This window comes from Panicum virgatum, chromosome 1N (genome assembly GCF_016808335.1).
Source record: "Panicum virgatum strain AP13 chromosome 1N, P.virgatum_v5, whole genome shotgun sequence".
Classification (NCBI taxonomy): domain Eukaryota; kingdom Viridiplantae; phylum Streptophyta; class Magnoliopsida; order Poales; family Poaceae; genus Panicum; species Panicum virgatum.
This window is the reverse complement of record NC_053145.1, coordinates 58,301,806-58,319,119: the sequence shown is the minus strand read 5'-3', so window position 1 is coordinate 58,319,119 and position 17,314 is coordinate 58,301,806. Positions and strand designations below refer to the sequence as shown.

Genomic DNA, 17,314 nt, shown 5'->3' with positions numbered 1-17,314 from the left:
CGACTGCTCGACCGCCGCGAGCTCGCTGGCCCGGCCCGCCGCTGCGCCAGGCTCGGGCAGGCCGCCGCGCGCCGGCGCTCGCGCAGGCCGCCGAGCCGCGAGGAGGGGCGCGCCGGTGCAGCTTCAACCTTCAAGTGCCACAGCCATGGAGGAAGGAGTGAGGAACGAGCAGGGGAAGGGGAAAGAGAATGGGAGGGAGGGGTCGTCGCCTAGTCACAGGATTCGGGGACCCGGGAACGCCGTCCCAATGTTGGTTTTACGATCGCCTGCTCGGAAGCCATCTCGCGGTCGACCGACCGACCGGCCACCACGTGCGGCTTGTTTCCCTTTTCCCGTTTTTGTTTTATTTCTCATTTTCTTTTCCTCCTCTCTTGCGTTCCCCATTCCCATTCGTTCCCTCCCGATCTAGAGCAGTGCAGCCGGGAGGTCGCTCGGGGCTGCGCCGACGGCGCGCGCAACCGGAGAACGTCGGGCTGGGCCTTCCCCCACATATTCCTCTCTTCATCGGCGGATCTCGGCAGGCGAGTTCCATCGGCTGCGGGCTGGCGTGCTCGAGCAGCTCGTCCGTACAGTAGTAGCAGCATGATACCCACGCCTCCGATCCGCCACTCCCTCGCTGTCCGAAGGTGGCTTCCGCCGCCTTCGCCCTCATCTCGCCGGCGGCCTCCGCCGTCGCCGCCCGGTCCAAGGCACGACCTGCCCCTAACCCTCAGTCCCTACCAATTTGCTGCTCTACTGGTCCAGGATCTGAATGTCTTCTGTGATGGCTTGTTGATGGGCGCAGGTGCTTGGAGGCGGAAAGAATCAGGGGAGAAATGGCTGCCGCGTGGGGATCATGAGGAAGGTGACCGCCTGCTGGCCTTTCTAATTGCCCATACTCGTAGCCTCGTACTGCTTATTTGGATCATGGAGTTGATTTGGCGAATTACTTGGGTGCTGTAGCATGAGATGCCCATGGACCATGGTTATCGTCGTGTATGGTCTGTCAATTGTTAGCCAACAGTTCTTTAATTAGCAATTCATGAATTGGGACAACTTATAGCTTTTTACCGAATTCTAGTCTATGTGATCTGCTATGTTATCAGTTACTGCAGGTTTCTAGGACATTATCTGCCTTCCCATATAAGCATGTAGGTTACTATTGAGTAAGCAGCAGGATTGTCCTGCTAACCATTGATCTATAAGCATGTCACAGGATCATCGACTTTGAACGGAGGACTACTTGCATTAATAACTTCTGCAAGAAAAGATATGCTCCATACTGTGTTTCTGCATGCAGAAAATATCACAAGTTCACTTATGAACACAACTGTTGGAGCTTAAGTGCTTTCAGAGCATAAGCAAATAATTGTCTTAAAGTTCTGAATTGAACCGAGAACCTCATTTCATGATAAATAAAATGACGCACCAAGTGCTGTATAGGAATGATTATTATTTTTGATTGGTACACACTTGAATTTCCTATGCTGAAGCTAAGACACATCACTATTGACAGGCTAGCTAGTTATGAGAATTTTCTTCTTCATTGAGGGTGATTTATGCTTTGAGTTATGATTGCTCCTTTCTTGAACGCAGAACTTCGGCCATGTTATGATGGCCCTTGCAGTAGATGTTCCTCATTTTGTGGGAGTGCCGATGACTCCACCAGACCCAATTCTTGGGGTTTCAGAAGCCTTCTAAAGCAGATAAAAATGACCTGATGCTCAATCTTGGTGTTGGTGCCTATAGAACAGAAGAGTTGCAGCCCTATGTCCTCAATGTAGTCAAGAAGGTGAGCCTAATTAGCATCAGCATTTTGTTAATAATAGAGGTTACTGTCTTCATGTTCTCTTTTTGCTTGCTGTAGGCTGAAAATCTTATGTTGGAGAAAGGAGAAAACAATGAGGTACGGTGGAAGTTCGGAATTCAAGTTGCATGGTCATAAGAATTCATTTCTCCTTAGTTTATTTTTGTTTTATGTATCTGAAACTGAAGGAAAGTTCTCGATTATGGTGCAGTATCTTCCTATTGAAGGCTTAACAACATTTAACAAAGCAACTGCAGAGCTACTCCTTGGAGCTGGCAACCTCGTCATCAAGCAAGGACTGGTATGTACTATGCTGCACTTGCTGCAGGTATTGTACCTGTAGTGTTTCATGTAATGCAGATAGTGTCATGCTGCACTTGCTGCAGGTATTGTACCTGTAGTGTTTCATGTAATGCAGATAGTGTTTCACAAGCTGGGCTTGAGTCTACTTGAGCTTTGACTGACACAAGTTCTAGCTCTTAATCCACTTATGCTTGTCTCGGGTTGAAATTCATACTAATGACTGAGCCATCACCATCGAAACATTATTTTCTATGGCTCATTGTTGACTAAGTTGGAACACCCTACATTAGTTAACTATAGCTACCTAATGCAAAAGGAGGTAGGGGATAGTTATCAATTCTTTGTAGGCCACTGAACCATTTCATTTATGGCATATCAACAGACCTTTTAGAGAAATGCATTTCAAGTGGTAAAATACTGTTAACAAAAGCTTTGTGGTGTGCCTCTGTATACAGCTACTTAATTCGGCTCTTTTCTTTGTTATTTCAGTTTCTATACCAAGTCATCAACAATATGGAGTAGAGGAAGATGACATGGATCTGGAGTTCTAGACAGTTTATAAATCAAATGTCACAAGTATGTGCTCAACTGACTACCGTTACTGTCTTGATGCTCGGTTTTACACTTTTATACCAAGTAGTATGTACTGTAAAATATTTTTTCTAAGGAAAGTTATACAAATAATTTTTTTCCTAAGCAAAGTTATGTATAAAATGTCTAAAAAGTTTATACAAAATAGATATTGATGAAGTTTTGGTACAAAAGTTATATAGAAATATATACAAATAAGGTATACGATAAAATATTTATATGAAATCATATAAAAAAGTTTAAACCAAAATTTCTCTATAAATTGTTAGGAGAGTTCGCTAGAAAAAGTTGTTGAAAAAGCTTTCCTACAAGAAATTTCCAAAAATATTCCAAAGGAATAAGTTTTTCCATGAAAAAACTTATTCCTCCAGATTTTTTGTTTTTTAGTTGATAAAAGATATTTGCAAATATCTTTTATGTAAGTTTAGTTAAAAGTTATTAACAAAAGTTTGTGTTGTGGGGGTTTTACGGTACCCACAGCCGGGTGGCGGAACGCACCCGCCTAATCCCAGAGGGGGTGTACTCGGGATTGCGCTAAGCGATTAGGCCTATCTAGCTTGGGGGCAAGAACGCAAGAACACTCGAGGATTTTAGAGTGGTTCGGGCCGCCGGAGCGTAATACCCTACGTCCACTTGAGAGTAGTATTGCTCTTGTGTCCGTGATGAGTCTATCCTCTGCCTTCTAGTCCTCTTCTGGACTTGAACCTTTCTCTAACGGGTGCCTCCCTTTTATAGAGCAAGGAGGGCGCGTACACAGGTGTTGGACCCCGATAGGTGGGCCCAACATGGATGTATACTATAGACACTAATGGAGCTACAGTGATGGAGAATCTCTTGCTGTATCCACTTAGTCGTCTTGTAGACTCTCTGACCGAGGGGGGGTCTCCTCCTATCCCATCGGCAAGGCGCCCGTTGAGGTAGTGTAGGTTGCGGCGCAGACTATTGGGTCTACCGCATAGGCGTTATGATACTCCATCGCCGAGTTGTCGTGTCTAACTGGCGCGGCAGACTAACGCGCGTGGCGTGAGTGGTACCAGCGGCTGTACTGTGCACCTTGGTAATGCGCGACCAACAGTACAGTCTGGCTAAAGTCTCCTCGGGCTCTGCCGTGGCAGAGCGCACTTAACGTCTCCTGCATTGAATGCGGTAGGTGGGCAAGTCTTCCCGATGAAGCTTGGCAGCCATGCGCGCGTACCTGCGCCTGCAGACACGTGGCGGCTCCGGACCCCCCCAGGCGGGCTGTCTGTTTCCTTCCTGCTGAGGGGTCCGGATAGTATATGGGGGTCCGGGACCCGTGGGAGGTCCAGGGCCCCGGCTATTTTTGGCTGAGTGCTCCCTTCTCTGGGACACGTGGCGTCACCGGACCCGTCCCAGAGCTGGGAGCGGGTCCGGGGCCGTTGGTCCAGTGAGATGGAGTTGGACCCCAGGGGTCCGGCTGCTCAGCTCCTTTGGTCGTAGTTACGGATAACTACACGAGTCTTGACAGAGTAAGAGGGGGTACCCTAGTCTAGAGGTACCGACAGTTTGGTTGGTAAGTCACTTATCAATGTTCTTCCGGTCAATCATTTTCAATCAGCCATACTCGTTCCTACTGATTAGGGCCAGTCACGTCAACCTGTCATACTCAGCCAAACTGATTATGGCCAATCACGTCATCCAACCATGCTCGGCCCAACCAGTTAGGGTTGTCTGGGTTTTTAGGGTTCGACTCCTTCACCATATGCCTGGATTTTAGTATATATCAAGGTTGACTTGCCATACTTTTTCTAACTGATTAGGGCCAGTCACATCCACCTGCCATACTTGGTCCAATTGATTAGGGCTAATCACATCAACTTACCATACTTGTCCCAACTAATTAGGGCCAATCACGTCAATCTGTCATACTGGGCCCAACTGATTAGGGCTAGTCACGTCATTCTATCATACTCGGCCCAACTGATTAGGGCCAGTCACGTCATCCTACCATACTCGGCCCAACTGATTAGGGCCAATTATGTCATCCTGCCATACTCGGCCCAACCAGTTAGGGTGATCTGGGTTTTAGTGTTCGACTCCGTTACCATATGTTTGAAATTTTAGTATATATCAAGATTGACTTGCCATACCATGCCCAATTGATTAGGGTACATCACGTTATCTTTTTTCCATACTCGGCCCAATTGATTAGGGTTAGTCATTTTCAACTAGTCGTACTCGCGCTAAATTGATTATAGCCATTTATTTCAACCTGCCATACTCATCGAAACTAATTAGGGCCAATCACGTCAATCTGTCAGGACCCTGTCCGACTAATTAGGGTAAATCACATCATCCTTTTCCCATACTCGTCCTAACTGATTAGGTCAGTCATTTTCAACTTCAGAAAAGTTTAACTTGATAAGTTTGTTGCATAAGTTTTTGCTTAATAGTAATAAAGAAAATTTATGTAAAGTAAGATACTCATCAAAGTTTGGTGAAAAGTCTTTTGTACAAAATTTTTAAAAGCTAATTCAATAGCTTTTCTATGTAAATTATTTAATTTTTTTAAGTTTATAGATAAGTTTACTACTCACAAATATTTACAAAAGTTGTGTTCATAATTTTTTTAATTAACGTTCTTCAAGAAGATTTTCTATGAAAAAATTTGTATAAGGTTATTAACAAAACTTTGGTTGGTAACTTATTCATCAAAGTTCTTCCAGGAAATTCTTCTCGAAAGATTTCTTTAAAAAGTTGTTAGGAAAATTTCTGTGTAAAACATTTTCTTGAAATAACTTTTGTTTCCCGTGCCTAATACAGTTTTTTCCCTCTCGCAGGCATTGGTAAAAAAAAGGAAAAACAAGGTCGGGCAGAATTCAAGGAAAAGCAATCCTTTTTTTCTGTTGGAGAAAAATATCCACAGTATGCAGAGTGTAAAAAAGTTTAATCACTACTGCTATAAAGTTTTTGTTCGATATTTTTTTATGTACTGACAGAAATCTTTTCCCCCCTCCTTATCACACTTTTTTTCTATCTTCAAAGTTTTCTATCTAAATCTTTTTCCACATAATATGTTTTTTTAAGCTCGCAATATGTTTTTTTAGTCAACATATGTTTTAGTCGAAATATAATATTTTTCTAGCACACATTTATTCTTAAATAAATGTTTCTCTCAAAAAATTTCAATATTATGTTATCCTTTATAATTTTTTTCGATAAAACTTTTTCCAATTTTTTTTCAATAATACGATCCTAAGCACGAATGTCAAAAGTTTTACAAGTATTTAATTTTTCAATAAATTTATATTATTTTTATCAATTTTTCCAGTTCTTTTTCAATATAATATTTTGTTTAAAAGTTACTTTTATTTTGATTCCCCCACCCATATTTTACACCCAAATATTCCACATCCCGAAAAAAAATGGCTTCTGAAAAAAATTTCATGCTTTCGTGCACGCTCAGAATAGCAGGAAAGCGAAACACGGAAAGAGAAAGGTGCGCGCTCAGAATAGCAAGAAAGCGGAACACGGAAAGGGAAAGATAGGATCCGCACACATACCAAAAAAGGAAATATGCGGCTGTCGGAAATCGATCATACAGTCGCATTCCCACGGGCGCCCGCAAATTAGAATCCGCGAACGCCGTTCCGATTCGAGGGTCGGGGTTGAACATGCTCAATGTCATATTCAAGGTTGGATCGTGTTCCGGTCTGAAAGGGGTCGCAGCCCCATTGTTAGCAGATTTAATTAGGATAAGGAGGTTAAGGACAGTGGATTGGTGTGGTTTTTGTTAGACAATGATGAGCTGAGTACGTGTAGCATGGTCTAAATGTACTCTTTTATATATTTCTTATATACTTGTGCAGATTAGTTTTTTTACTAGTAACACATATATAGATTTTGTCTTTATCGACCCGAAGATATCGACCCCGATGAATCAGGGTCGCATTCCACATAATAATTTATCGTTCCATAGATGTATACCCTCTTTGTACCACAAATTTATAAAGCGACGACTCTCGACCCTCGACCCCGTTGCTCGACCCGATCAACTCAGAAACTTTGTGACTACTCGTCCGTGGGGAGAGTAAAAGAAGATTAAAAAAATCTGACGTGTGGGTCTTGTAGTTGGTAGTTGGTATAAAGAGGAATATAGAGGATAAATGGGTGCAGCGAAACTAGATATAGAGAAGAGAATCTCGATGACCAAACAAAAATATTTCTTTTAGAGAATGATTTTATAGTAGGACGAGTACAGATAGCCTCAACTCGCCACCTCCTTTGCTTGCTTGCGCTCATCCTCTCTCTAACCAGGCTTCCTCCCTTCATTGCCATCCCCAATCTCCAAATCCATCTCTGGTCCAGACTCCGTCTTCCTCCTTTTATCGCCCCTCCCCAATCTCCAAATCCATCTCTGGTCCTGACTCCGTTCGCTCTCACCATGGACCCCCCTTCCCGTTTTGTCATGAATCTTGGATGCGCCCCCCGTTATCTGCAGCGAGTAGAAGAGCCCGTTTTCCGTTGCTTCTGTGGGGATCCCGCTTGGTCCATGACCTCAGGGACGCCCCGGAATCCTGGTCGGAAATTCTTCATCTGCCACAAGGCCGGATTCGGGAGGGTAAGTGCCGCTACCCCCATGATTAATCCCCTCATTTCCAGTAAAAAATTTTCGCTGAACCGAGATCTTTTTGTTTTGTGTTCAAGGGCTGCAAACTTTGGATTTGGGAGGATGTGCTTATGCGATATGTTACAAATCAACCTATGTTACAAATTTCATCCTTTTTTCCAGCTCTCGTGCTGTGTGTCCTAACCAAACCTATGTTTTCAATCAGTAACAGATTTACTTGGTAATGGAACTAGGGTTTTGAGTATAGATTTGTCTGATAATGCAGATGAATATTGTAAAGGTATGGGTTCATGCTAATAGTTTGCCAACCGACTTAATGTGGTGCGCACCCATTCCAATGTTTTTAAATCGCCTAATCGTCTGATCGAACAATGGGCGGACCAGACGACTAATCGTGATTAGTCGTCGACTAGGGTCGATTAGTCGAGTCCGATCGACCCTAGTCGTCCCCTAGTCGTCCAGGACATTTAGAATACATATATATATATATATATATATATATATATATATATATATATATATTCTCATATAGTATAGGAGTTAAGTATTGAACTACTAGTATATATTCTCATATATATTTCAGGCCAAGAAAGTGTCTAGTTTTCTATGTCTAGTACTGAATATAGAGCAAATGGTGACTTACTTGAAATTGTTTCCTTGTCCTCCATAATCCATACTCCATAGCTCCTGATCCTCTTTGCAAACTCCATAATTCCATATTCTTGCTGACTTGTTGCTGTTGTCCTGTTGAAGCTGGAATAACAAAGAATTAACAAGTTAGAGCACTATATGACAGTCTATAAATTGAATTATGCATCACAGTAGCAGGCCAGCACTGCGTCACCACTCCCACCAGCACTGCGTGCATCTGCTTCGGGCATTATAACCTCCACCATAGCGCGCCTCCGCTCCCCTTCTGCACAAGACGCAAAGGAATCACATGATGCAATGGTGCTTGGCAGCAAATCGGCACACTGGAAGTCTGGAACAGAGGAGGGAAAGGAGGGAAGAAGGAACTGCTCACCCGCACTATCAGAGGACGACGAAGCCATCTTCTCTGGAGCTCGCCGGACCCGTCACCCGTCCTCGCGTTCGCGCGCCGACAGAAGGAGGTCGCGGGTCGGGGCAGCTCGCCGGAGGGAGCGGATCAGCGGAGGGAAGAAGGGAGCTCGCTCGCGGCGCCGGCAGGCCGTGGCGGCGGCGGCAATGGAGGGAGCGGCGGCCTAACCCTAGTGGCGGCAATGGAGGGAGCGCGGCTCGGTCGGGACTGGGGAGTCTCGGAGTCGGGACGGGGAGCGGATCAGCGGAGGGAAGAAGGGAGCTCGCTCGCGGCGCCGGCAGGCCGTGGCGGCAGCAGCAATGGAGGGAGCGGCGGCCTAACCCTAGTGGCGGCAATGGAGGGAGCGCGGCTCGGTCGGGACTCGGGAGTCTCGGAGTTGGGACGGGGACGGAATGTGTGGCGCTGGCCGCTGGGAGCCTCTCTTGAGTTCTAACCCTAGTGGGCTTTGGGCCTCTCAATTTCTCACCGGCCCACAAACAATCTAGCCCAGTTACACAAACCTGATCGAGAATACCCCTAGTCGGGCGATTAATCGCCTCTAGTCGCCGATTAGTCGCTCGACCGGTCGATTAGGCTTCCTGATCGAGTCGTGGACCCTAATTGAGTGCGCTGGACCGATAAGGTCGATTAATCGTGATTAATTGCTCGATTTGAAAACATTGACACATTCTAGTCACTCATGTCTACCTTTCCTGGTCTGTATCAAGCTGCTAGTGGTTCAGAAACTGAACCAAAACCACCCCATTCTGTAACATTGATTGCATGTCATGCTAGTCCACCCCAAACAAGTTTGCCATGTACAAGATCCAAACCAAACCAAACCACGTGTCTATTAAGTCCAAATCCTCAAACGGTTCCTAATCAAAACTACATGCTTGGTGGATATGGCTGCCAGCCTGCCAGTCGGGGCAGCAATGAGAGTTGAACAGATCGAGATTTTCCTGGTAATGACAATCATAGTGTTTTGGTTCGATGATAAATATTTTAGTTTAATCCAAACCTGATTAAACCATTCTCACGGAAAAACCAAATTGAACCAAACCATTTTCTAGAGCCAGCCTATTTACACCAAACCAATGTTAAACCAGTTGAAACCCAAACTGAAAAAACTGGTTTGCCACCGAACCATTAGCAGGTTGAGGTCTGTACCATATTCTTTTGTAACAGGTCCTGAAATTCAAATCCCACATCAACCGGGATCACCAGAATACACTTTGCACCGCTCCATCTCTGAAAAATTCACCATCCGAAGGCTTTTTGGTAATTGAAATAGTCATTTATTTGGAATACCTATTGAAAGGATCGATGGACCAAGAGGGGGGTGAATTGGGCCTTTTTCAATTTCTAAAACGAAATAAAGCAACCTTAACCTATGCAATGCTAGTAAGGCACCAATTCACCAACCGGATAACTAAGCTACCTACACAAGCTAAGAGAGATATAAAGAGAAGTAAAGCCTAGCAAGGTAGAGCTAAGTTATGATCTCTAAGTCAAGCACATGAATAAATTGCATGAAAGAAAATGCTTGAATAAAGAGAGTGGACAAGAGACGACCGGATTTTTTCCCGTGGTATCGATGTGTTGGCACACACCCCTAATCCACGTTGTGACACTCACAAAGAATCTTGTCACCTCCCAAGTCACCGAGACAAGGGCGCTCACTAAGAGTCTCCGTTCACCATCCCGGCGTGGTGGAGATCAAGCCACGTACAATCTTCTTCTCCGGGCTCCCACAATCCTTGGCAAGCTCCGCGAGAAACACCTCGATCAGCAAGATCGCCTAAGTGATGCCAATCACCAAGAGTAACAAGCTAGGGCCTTCACTTGAGCAAGAACCGATCACCAAGAACGGATGCACACAAGCTTCTCTCTACTCAAGTCCTTAGCCTTGCTTCTTGAATGATTGAATGATCAATTTGATGGAAGATGAAGCTCAAGGTGGCTCTTGACTATTGTATAAGTGTATGGATGTTGCCTGGTGTCAAGAGTAGCAAAATGACCCATTGGAGGAGTATATATAGGCAGCTCACACGGATAGAGCCGTTGGAGAAAAAGCTGCCAGAAAACTGCGTAGCGCCGGTTAATCCGACGTACCTCCAATAGTCAGCGTCGGTTTAACCGATGAATGTAAACTGCCCATTCTGAAAACTAGCCGTTACAATTTGGGCAGATTAACCGACGTATCATCGGTTTAACCGGTGAGTGTAGTTGTCCACTGATCAACTGAAAAACCAAGTCTCTGGACAACTGCACCGACGTTAACTCAAACCTATCGTCGGTTTAACCGGTGAGTACAACTTCTGAAATCCCTGAAAAAACCATCTCACTGGTCAAATGCACCGACGTCTCATTTCAAACAGCGTCGGTTTAACCGGTGTATTGACTTGTCCAGACTCTGCTGACTTCGTTTAACCGACGTATAGAAATTTGTAAGCGCCGGTTAAACCGGTGTTAAAGACTTTTTCTGATTTTGCCTTTTCTGATTTGAGTCTTGAATGAAATCCAAATATTCTTGACATATAAGTTGAGAACCACTTATTTGAACTTCTCGGAACCTGAGTGACCATAGTATGCATCCATTTTTGATTGACCATGTCCATGCTCAAGTTACTTGGCCTTAACCCCTCTTAATAGTGCGATCACTACAAAACTATAAAACCTATACTAACCTAAGTGTCCTTCTCAACCTTATGACACTTAGGACTAGAAAGATCCTTAGTCTTGACATATATATGAGTTGAATACCGAGATCGCCTTTTTGGATAATGAAATTGAGGGGCCTCTTTTGACATATGACCAAATGAGCGATAATGATCTATTAAGCTGCACAAACTCATTAGTCACAATAATGGTTGTCATTAATCACCGAAACATACCTTGAGGGCCTAGATGCTTACACCTATCTCAACTTTTCTTCCCATTTATTGGTACCCTACATTTTTTAATCATGTGTTCCATTTCCTTCCAGCTTGCCTTAATGCAAATTCAAGCAACATGGTCCCTGAACGTTCTCTTGTTATGGAACCAATCTCCAATAATGATGTAAGAGGTAAACTTTTTTTCCCTGTACTCTGTTGGCTTCCAGACCTCGCGACCTGGCACCAACTAGTAAAAGATTATGCGTGTCCCTAACCCTAGATGGTTGATGCAAGAGGTAACACAGTAACGCAAGGATGTATCCTGGTTCCGGCCGCGGAGCCATACGTCCAGCAGGGGTGTGCGAGTGCACTGTATTATCTTGCACTGAAGTACCTGTAGTAGGGGGTTACAAGCGAGGCGAGAGAGGGAGGAAAGCTCCCAAGTCTCTGCTAAGTGATTGAGGCGAGTGCCAATATCGGGAGAGCGAGCGTGCTCTGTGAGTTGGGTGCGAACGAGCTGATGGAAGGGAGATGCGTGTTGAGCGTGTAGAAGATGGAGCCCGCCTCCTCCTTTAATAGACACAAGGAGGGGCGGAGTACATGCATGGGGAGATCAGAAGTCGTCGTCTTCTCCCCGAATCGGGGTGTGCAGTGGGCGATCATTGTTGGAAGTACATTGTGGTGCACTGGAGAGCGTGGCGCCGGGCGTGGCAGTCGTCCTGTGAGGCTCTTTAGCCCTGCGGGGATCGCGCCGGCGTCCTGATGACTCCTGTGGGCGTCGTGGTAGAGCTGGTAGAGCGCCTAGGGTTCTGCTGGCGGGGGTCTTGCTCTGGTCAAGGTCTGTACCGCATTTGATGGTCGCGCCCATGCCGGCCGAGGGTCCTACAGAGGAGAAAGTACGAGGAGTAGGCAGTATAGTGGCGGAAACGGTGTCAGGCACGTCCGCACAGGGTCGCAACAGTGCCGGGGATGGCGGCACAGTGACCAGAGTTGGCAGACAGGACTCCAGTCATGCCCGCTGTGCGGCATGGCGGCCTGACGCCGTGTGACCCGTGCTTTGCGGTGGAGTGGTTGGCATTTAATGCCTTTGTCAGTCAGGCGGGTGAGCAGATGGGTTGCTAGTTCCATCTGCCGAGGGGTGACCTCGAGCAAGGCGGAGTTGGCCTGTCTTCCGAGGGTAGGTCCGCTACCCTCGAGCGAGGCAGAGTTGCAGTGCACCGCTGGAGGCCTCGGCGGGGAGGCCTTGAGTGAGGCGGAGATTGTTCTACGGGTCTGAGGAGAGCCTCGGATGGGCCGTACTGCGGAACTGGGCCGTGTGTTGAGCAGGGGCGAAGCTACGTTTACTCTCCTTGGTGCACATGCACCATGGTTTAAAAAAAATCCTACTAGTTGACTGAAATTTACCATGTTAACTATATTATTTCATTAAATGCAATGGAGGGTGCACCAGGGCCAATTCTACCTTAGCTTCGCCACTGGTGTTGAGTGATCGTTGGGCCTCTTTGGGACCTGGAGATGATCTAGGTGCTGTAGGAGAGTTGAAGGAACTCCATGGTATCCGGGTGCAGAGGGACGATGGAGTTGTCATCATTGGTGGCTTCTTCCTCTCCAGGATCGCCGTTGAGTAGTCCTTCTTCCCCCTTCGGATCGGAGGAAGACTGTTAGCCCTGGTTCGGTGTGACTGTAGAATCTGACAAGATGGAAGACACTGTGGGCCTGATTGCCTAATTGTGTTTTGCGTTTCTGAGGGTGCTTTAGTTCCTAGGTTAGGGTGCCCCTAATTATGGTACCCGACATACTCATTTAGTAAGTCCAGAATTTTTTTGCCTTACCAAACAGATGTACTTTGTTTAGACTTTTCTTATCTATAATACTAGTAGTACCTTTTTTACCCTATATACTCTAAATTCAATCTTTTTATAAGTATAAGTATGTGTTGTCACCGGGAGTAATTGTTCAAACCTCCAATTTTGCATATTGTTGACTCCGTAGATACATACTTTTTCATTGGTGGTATTAAACTTTTAGCATTAGCTCTAAAGATTACATTGCATTCCTTTTGCACTGCAGAAAAAATATGAGGTGCAGGCAGGCAAAATGTTCAGTGCAAACCACCTTCTCGATGGGTTGATCTTTAAAACCCCTTTAAAAAGACTTAGACATTTTTTTAAAAAAATATTAAAATTATACGCCTCTATAGTACATCTATAGATATATATTGCTACCAAATTTGAGATTTGAACTCCATCTAGAGAAAAAAACATACAAAAAGAATAAATTAAAGTTCAATAGCACTAGAAGACAAATTTTCTAAGAATTAGTTTTCTAATGCATATATGCACCCAAAATTTACCTTTGTGTACGTACGATTTTTTTTATACAATGATGATGATGATTTTGGATCCCAAATTTGGTGACAATTCATATGTATAAATGCACTATGGATGTGCGTCGTTCTAGGCTTTTGAAAAATTCTAAGTTTTCCAAGAGGGTTTCCATGATTTCAACCGTGAGGGTGGTTTTCGCTCAATGTTTTCTTGGTTTGCAAAAGTCACTCCCAATCTTGGCTTTTAGAGCAAGATAAAGAAAAACTAGTCTACAACAACTTTGTTTTTTTGTGAAACTACTCTACAACAACTCTCTATATGAACTCCCAATCTTTTTCACACCTAGGAAATCCTACTAATCACGTGGATATATATACATGCGCATATCATCGGCCAATCCAAATGGAGAAGGACATGGGAAAAATAAGTAGGATAGTGTTCCAAAATGGAGAACAACATGTGAAAGATAAGTAGGATAGTATTCTTGATGCAAAAGAAGTATAAATAGTTGGGACTTGGGGATAATTTAGAAATAGTATGAAAGATTGTGATTCAAGATTATTATTTTCCATCTGTTGTGAGCGAGATTTTTAGAAACAATTGAAGAAAGCCAATAAATATGCTGTCAACTTTGTTTTTTAGTCACTTACATAAGCTCATTAATTTACCAAGTGATATTTTTAGAAACTATTGAAGATGCTCTTATTTATTACCACACGCTACCTCCATCATTCTCTTGAGTGATCAGAGAATGAAAAGTGAGAACATATAGTACCTGACAGTAACAAAGACAGATGAATGGTCCACTGTCCGCGCATTCTCATAAAACAATTAATTACTAGAAAGCATAGTCCGTGCATTTGATGTGACTAGTTAATATTGTGGCACGCATGTGTATGGTTGTATATGACACAGTCCCATGTCTAAGCAATGCGATGTGTATGATTGTGATAATCTCACGCCTAAGCATGAGATGGAAGTCGTTCCAACAAAGTTAGGATGCAAAGTGTCATTATAAATAGGATCAAATATATGATTAATTGAATAAAAAAAGCATTAAAGCAATCACATATTCTTGGTATTTTTTATTATATTTTTATTTAAATATTTTTCATTTCTACAAGTACTCATTTAAGTTCTAAATTGTAGGTCATTTTAATTGTACTAGCTATATATAACTTTTACTGTGCACCTAGATATAAAGATATCATAGTTCTTTTAAAATAGGAAAATCTACTATATACTATATATAGGAACAAAGATGACTGATGCTACTAACAAGCCGTAGCTGCATTTCAAGCTTTGTTTTTAAGCCAAACTATCTGAATTTGGACTAGATTTATATAGAAGATTATAAATATACAAATAAGTATACTATATATATGATGGGGGCAGGGACCCAGGGTCCCCAGCGGGCCCACTTTAAGTGGCACTAGCCCAGCATCCCGTTAGGCGCACTCCAGCAAAGCACACGAGGGGCACGGACGGATGCCAACCTCCGGGGCCCGGCTCGGCCAATTGCCGACCCTTTGGAGAGGGACACGTGGAGGCCTCCCGACCAAGGACCCGCCGGGTCCACTCCGTACCGCGCGGCCCGAGCCATGCGCACCAACAACGCCGCTTGGTACAACGGACGTGCCGATCAAGCCAGCCCCCGTTCATCCGTACACGCCGCCCATTCCTGCCACACGCCACACCCGCACGATCAACAAGACCCTCTGACATGGACACAGTGTAGGCCGTGCAGCCTACTCGACCTAACGGATGGGGGACGGGAAAGGGCATCAACAAGCTCCGTCCCGCACGCTGTAATGATGGCTCCCCCTGACGCCACGCCATTACGCCAGGGACTGTGACAGGGCCAGGCCGCCTGACCATGTCAGGACACCCCTCAACCGGCGTGCCGTCCTCGGGTCAGAAGCGACACCCCTCAACCGGCGTGCCGTCCTCGGGTCAGAAGTCACAAAGGGAAGGTCGTGCGGTGCCAATACGGACGGACAGGAGAGAAGATGCAAGCCCCGACCGAGTACCGAAGCCACTCCGACTAACCAATATGGGACAACAGCTTGACAACCCGTCACCCAAGAAAACCGACCAGACACAGCCTCTCCACTCCCGACCGACCAAGCGGGACCGCTGACTGACGAAGACGAAGGACCCCCCGGCAGACCAAGATATCACGATAGAAATATGTAAATTGGGGGGCCCATCTTGAAGTATAAAAGGGAAAGCCCCTCACGTAGGAGAGAGAGTTCGAGAGAACAGTCCACTGCTCGAAAGCTTATAAGCTCCCCAAAAACTTTGAGCATCTAGACTCGAGCAATAGAGCAAGAGAACCACCCCCATACTAGACGTAGGACATTTTCCGGCCCGAACTAGTTTAAATCCTCGAGTCATTGTGTGCTAGACCATTCCGATCTAACGCACGAGACACTAGCAGTCGAGTAGTTTGTTCGTCAGTCATATTCCGAGCCGACATATATATATTGGTATATATATTTTTTTATAGATTTTATTTAAAGTCTTAAACGTAAAAGTGTAGCTGGGGAGCACATACACACGGATTTTCTCAGGTTCATACATGTTCTGCTTCTGGTTAGGAAGGTCAATTGTGGCACCGTCTCCGACTCTCCTTCCTCGTTCTTTCACATGGAAATCCAACAACACCAGCAATCAGAAGGTTCCACGTCATGGCGTAAAGCAAGACACTCGGAAGCACGAGTGCACTCTATTAGACTATTATATATTACGGCAACAACCTACGCGTCCTTGTTAATTAATTTTCTATCAGGACTTTCTAATGATGCCCTGCAGCTTTGTTGAACGAAGATGGAGTAGGTCGTCAAGCTTTTCGATTCAGCTGCGAGGAGCACGAACACGCGCAGAGGAACACTCGGCCGACTGCCCACTCTCCCGTTTGGCTCATGGAGCACAGAGTCATTTTTATTGGGGGATTTAATTGGAGCAAAGAGTTATTGAGATAGTCAACGACTCCCTTTCCTTTTTCCTTCATAGAAAACAAGAAGATCCCGTGGCCCATGTGTAGATTTCCACCTAGCTAATCCGCACGATCCCAACCGAGCTCCGCACTGGGCTTTTCTATTGCATGTGGGCCTGAACTCGTGGCCCACTACGATATGCCCACCGTATCTACCATGCGTTTAGCAATTAGCCCTACTACTTGTTGTGGAAACACAACAGTACTCTCATCTACCGTTTCTGGGACAGTGGGACGTGTCGTGCAATGGCACCTGATGAGTCATGCCAAATCGCCAACTAGAATAATCCTGATGTGCTACCGTGACCAATAGAGAGTAGTAGCTACGACCAATGGCAGGCCAGCGTTATCCAACGACGCCAACAAGGCCACAACTTATCCAAGGAAACCGATAAGAAAAATAGTGTGCTATCATTAGGGAGTGTGACGCAGAGATATGTTAGGCCAGACTTGTTATACGAAAATTGGTCGATAAGAAAATTGGTCGGAAGCCAGTCCCTCTCATCAAGCTCGGCACGAGAATATCAGAGTAGCTTCATCAAGCTCGCTCCCTCTCATCATCACTTGCTTGATGCTGTTTAGCGGAAGATAAACAGACACCGGACAAGATGGAGATTAAGAAATGGCACCAGCGCCGATCATACTATCATCGTTGTGTTTGCTTGGGTGTGGTTGGTGGCTGGTGCTGATTTGTTAGAGAACAGCGCTGCTAACTGGTTGGTGGCTGGTGCTAATTTAGTATGAGATAACAGTATTGCTGGCTGGTTGGTTTACAAGCCAAACAAACATAGCGTTATCTATCG

The 17,314-nt window shown here is 45.0% G+C and overlaps 1 protein-coding gene across 5 annotated transcripts; it reads left to right on the top strand.

Annotated features, from left to right (window-relative positions):
- Positions 1-779: 779 nt before the first annotated feature.
- LOC120657006 lies at positions 780-17,193 on the top strand. Of its 5 annotated transcripts, none has more exons than XR_005668055.1 (10): positions 780-844; positions 1,576-1,771; positions 1,847-1,885; positions 1,998-2,087; positions 2,579-2,665; positions 5,479-7,259; positions 7,346-7,548; positions 9,496-9,588; positions 11,297-11,377; positions 16,114-17,176. XR_005668055.1 is itself a non-coding variant. In XM_039935254.1 (4 exons), the coding sequence occupies exons 1-4, from the start codon at positions 7,118-7,120 to the stop codon at positions 16,495-16,497; spliced, it is 486 nt and encodes a 161-aa protein (XP_039791188.1). In that variant the 5' UTR covers positions 6,899-7,117; the 3' UTR covers positions 16,498-17,193. The 5 variants fall into 5 exon arrangements, 1 of the variants encoding a protein (XP_039791188.1); XR_005668057.1 differs by having other exon boundaries at positions 16,328-17,175; XR_005668056.1 differs by lacking the exon at positions 16,114-17,176 and adding an exon at positions 12,799-16,094.
- The last annotated feature ends 121 nt before the right edge of the window (positions 17,194-17,314 follow it).

What these genes read in the sequence shown, in the direction of transcription:
- LOC120657006 (XM_039935254.1), top strand. Translation starts at nt 7,118, where the DNA reads ATGCGCCCCCCGTTATCTGCAGCGAGTAGAAGAGCCCGTTTTCCGTTG. An exon ending in CACCATCCGAAGGCTTTTTG is followed by an intron (nt 9,589 to 11,296) that starts GTAATTGAAATA and finishes ATTTCCTTCCAG; the next exon opens with CTTGCCTTAATGCAAATTCA. An exon ending in CTCCAATAATGATGTAAGAG is followed by an intron (nt 11,378 to 16,327) that starts GTAAACTTTTTT and finishes GATGCCCTGCAG; the next exon opens with CTTTGTTGAACGAAGATGGA.